Raw genomic sequence first — 4,609 nt, 5'->3', positions numbered from 1 at the left:
TTGTTTCGAGTGTCAACTTGGAATTGTCAAGATGCTATTCTAAGGTCTTGCGTGGAGCGTGGAGACAAGTGGGCTGATGATGTCAAATCAAGAGTTGAATTTGCAAGAGACTTGCCTGCAGCTGATGCTATATATCACAAGGTGTGCAGTGGAAATTTCAGAACTGGAAGAAGAATAGCCTACTAGCCAGATATGACTTAGACCTAAAAGAAAAAGTAGAAAGGAATAGGAGTGGTCGAAAGGTAGATGTATCCAGAGAGGAGGCATTTCAGATTGTTATTGCTCAGTTTATAGAAGAGGAGGAGGAACTCACAACACTCTCAGACTTACAAACGAGCATGGGTAACCTCTGTCAAGATCCATATAACATCCCATACCTGAAGAGGAAGCTCATAGATTATTTTGGAAATTCTCTCATTATTGGTAACAGGAAAATACAGCAATGTAGTGACATTAAGAAAAACAGCATCTAGCATTCTCAATGAGTTCTACAAAGATCAGAAACAAGGAGATAGCGAAGAGAATAGAAAAATGTCTATATTGATAGCAGCAGCGGCTTCGGTAAAATCAGACATCAACAGTATTGAGGACGATAGAGAAGAATACCCATCTATTTCAGGGATGGGTGATACTGAACAAAACTTGAATTTTGTCCCATTTTCACTCAGAATGTTCCTTGCTGAAATTTTCAAAGGAAGAAAAAATAATAATGACTTTGTTAGAATTATCTAACTCAAATCAATTTTAGGCAAGTCTTTATCTTTCAACTTAACTGCACCGTCTTCAAGAACAATTTCTTCTTATTCTTCGAATTTTAAAATCCTTAAATTCACTCTTTAAGAGACAGAACACCCGTTCTTTTTTCCGACTGGTACCGCAAGACTGAAGACTCCTTGTCGGACCAAAACCGCCAACAACTCCGTTTTCTTTCACTTTGTCCGAAACTCTCGAACAACGTTGAAAAATAAAGACGGAAAACAAAACTGTTTCCTTATAAACAATACATTTAACATTAATTAATTCAATTAGAATACAAAAGGGAAAGTTAAAATTTACATTTAATATTAACAAACGGCAATCATTCAGTTTACTTTCCGTCCATAAACGAACACCAAAAATGGGGACAAAAAGTAAGAACCAAACGAACTAGTCAATTCGACTATTCTCCCACGAATGAAATTACCATTCTCCAATCAACTATTTCTACATCTTCCCCAACAACAAAAAGAAAAGTGGTTACACAAAGAACCATTTTGATAGATTAACTCGACAACAAAAGACAACTTTTATAAAACAAAAACAAACCATTGTTTACAATCTGCCTTCCCGAGCTAAACTTCTTATTAGGTTTCTGGAGGCAAGAGCAGTACTACGGGTAGGCCTAGTAGATGTTTCATTGGGCAAAGCTGTTTCAGTGTCAGGTATTTCATCTGTCTCCAACTAACTAACATTTTCTTCTTGTTCTTCAATTTGAACATATAAATTAGGATCATTAAGTTCAGAATATAATTCTAAAGGTATTAAAAAACTAACATTAACTTCACTTTCACTTTTATCTGGCTTAACAATACGAACAGTACGTACAACACCTTCGTTATCACTGAATGTTTCAACAATTCTAACCAATGGCCAATAAGTTCTAGATTTGGAAGGTAGTTTAAAGAGAGCAATTTCCCCTTTTTCCCACTTTCTTGGAGGATGAAAAGAAGATTTATCCTTTTCTTTCAAACTTACTAGATATTCAGAAAGCCACCTTTCCTTAAATTTTTCATAAAGTCCATCCCTAGTTTCCAAAGTACGAGCAAGGAGAGAAGAATACTCATCCTCCTCACCATACTCCCACTCAGGAACTTGTTCAGAATTACCAAACATTAATGAAGGAATAAATCTGCCAACCATATATCTAACTCATTTTCACAAGATCTATAAGTTAAAGGCCTATTATTCAAAATTTTCTGAATCTGAGAGAGGAAAGTGACAAATTCAGAAAATGAAGGAGTAAATCTACCAAGAGTTTTAAAAAGGCAATGCTTAACTGTTTTAATTAATCTTTCCCAAACAGCACCATACCACGCTGCGTACACAGGGATAGTCTTATGAGAAATTGAAGTGACCCTAAACTTCTCCTCAAACTCAGAAGAAGTAAGTAACTGTTCAATTATATTGCCAGCCTGAACAAAGGACTTGGCATTATCTGAATAAACAGCAACAGGAACACCAAACCTATTAGAAAATCTAATGAAAGCTAATATAAATTCCGAGGTTGACATAGACTGGACAACTTCCAAATGTATGGCTCTTGTATTGAAACAAGTGAAAATAAGAATGTACACCTTAAATTTTTCTCCATTTTTCTCCCTCAACCATAAGTGGCCTGTATAATCCACACCAATATGAGCAAAAGGCACACTCAAATTAACCCTGGAAGAAGGAAGCGAAGAAGGAGAAGGATATTTCACTGTGCTAGCATTATAACGCTTGCATACAATACAATCCTTAAGGACAGACAAAACTACTTGCCTAGCCTTCACAATCTACAAACCATGCATGCGCAAAAAACTAAGAGTGGATTGCAAACCCATATGCATAGACTTACAATGGGCATAATAAATCAACAACCGGGTCAAATGATGCTTCTTATCCACAAGAATAGGATTGACAATATCAAATTTTAAAGTAATGTTTTTATCAATCCGACCTTTAGTTCGCATTATACCATTGTCATCCAGAAACAAATTAAACTGCCTAACTAAAGGTGGAACTTCAACTAAAAATTTCTACTCTTTAGATAAGATAATTCAAGAGAAAAGCTTCCTCTTGCATTAACTATAAGGTAATTAGAAGCTGCCTCAACAGGGTCAGCTTGAATTTTCCTAAACTTATATACAACAGTAAATACCTTAGAAACTACACTTATAAGCCTAGAAAAACTAGAAAAATTACTTATATTTACAAGAGGTTCCTTTTTTTAGGAACATTACAGGAGAAATTAAGTCACCCTTCATATTATCAGGAATACAACCCAAAAGACCCTTAGGCCACTCGTCAGGAGAATTCAACCAAGAAGGCCCTTTGATCCAAAGACTGAAATTTTCACGAAAATACTTACAAGTACAAGGTTTAGTAAGTAAATCAGCCTGATTGCTAGATGAAGGAATATAAGCTAATGAAACTACAAAATTTATCAGAAATCCTTTCTAACAGATTAGAAATTTCCTCCAACCTATTATTCACAAATGTGTTTCTCTTAGGAGCCTATTAGAAAGAATCAACTAAGAACTACTTGGCTATCTATAAAAAGAGTTATGCTTTCAATTTTAGTACAATTTAATAGATTATTTTCAAAAATAGTATCAAAACACTTCAAAGCTAATTGAGCAGCCAAAAGTTCTAAAGTCAGGAGAGTTTTCTCCTTAATAGGGCTAACCTTAGTCTTAGCAAATATCAGGGAACTATGACCACCTTGCACAGCATACATAGCACAACCATAAGCTTCCTTAGAAGCATCTGCAAACAAAAACAGCTTGACAGGAGCATCAGTTTTATAAGTTTGTCTGGAAAAAGAAGCTTGACTAACCTCACTAAGAACTACAAAATTTACTCCATAACTTAGAAATTTCAGCACTAGCTGTTTCATCCCAGTCTGAAACTTGTTGGCACAACTTACGAATAATAAGCTTGCCCTGCAGCATTATAGGTGCAAATATGCCAATAGGGTCAAAGACAGAAGACAAAGCTGACAAAATCTGACGCTTTGAGGAAGCACCCTTGTTCAATTGCTTAACCTTTAATTGTAAGGTATCCTGGTTAGAGTCATAAATATATCCTAAAATCTTCATTTCAGAAGAAGCTACCTTTTCATCTTCATCAAGAGTAGATAACAAAGCAGGACAATTAGAACCCCACTCCCGTAAAGGCAACCCCCCTGAATTCATAATTTCCTTAATAGAATTGATAATAAATGGCAATTGGGCTCCCTGATTAGAAGAGAGCACCAAGTTATCCATATAAAATTTGTCTTTAATCAGAGAAGCTACTTCATGCCCTCTATAACTAGACAAATGATGTTGAATAATATAATTCAATATAAAAGGAGAACTTACAAATCCAAAAATTATTGTATTATACCTATAAGCAACAAACTTCCCATTTATCTTTCTAAAGAAACAAAATCTATTTCGATCAGACTCTAAAGATAACCTAACTTGGAGAGGAGAAAAGCCTTCACTATATCATTATTCCTGAAATACAAAACTAATGACAACAAGTTGTTCATCAAATCAATACCAGGAAAAGCGGCTTCATTTAATGAAGGAGCTTTTCCCACCTTTAAACTACAATTGAATACAGGACGGATTTTAATGGTGGCATTTTCATCCTTTCTTATGACAGGACGATGAGGAATGAATACTTGGCCTGCGGCTCTATTTTTAACAGGCTCAATAATGCCAAGCTCCTCCTGTCTATCAAAAACTTCCTCATATTTAGAGGATATATTCTGATCTTCTAATTTAGAGTAAATCCGCTCAGCAACTGCCAATGAAATCTTTAAATTGTTAGGGACTTTTTCAATTAAATCCTTTTTCCATGGTAACTGAACGTGATAATG

General features: G+C 35.1%; 1 protein-coding gene across 1 annotated transcript; it reads right to left on the bottom strand.

Annotated features, from left to right (window-relative positions):
* Positions 1-1,440: 1,440 nt before the first annotated feature.
* LOC136833527 (uncharacterized) lies at positions 1,441-1,872 on the bottom strand. Its single transcript, XM_067095755.1, has one exon. The coding sequence runs from the start codon at positions 1,870-1,872 to the stop codon at positions 1,441-1,443; it is 432 nt and encodes a 143-aa protein (XP_066951856.1).
* Between the last annotated feature and the right edge of the window lie 2,737 nt (positions 1,873-4,609).

This window comes from Macrobrachium rosenbergii, chromosome 51, assembly GCF_040412425.1.
Source record: "Macrobrachium rosenbergii isolate ZJJX-2024 chromosome 51, ASM4041242v1, whole genome shotgun sequence".
In the NCBI taxonomy this organism is placed as follows: Eukaryota; Metazoa; Arthropoda; class Malacostraca; order Decapoda; family Palaemonidae; genus Macrobrachium; species Macrobrachium rosenbergii.
Note: the sequence above shows the minus strand (reverse complement) of the source record. Positions and strands in the feature narration are given on the sequence as shown.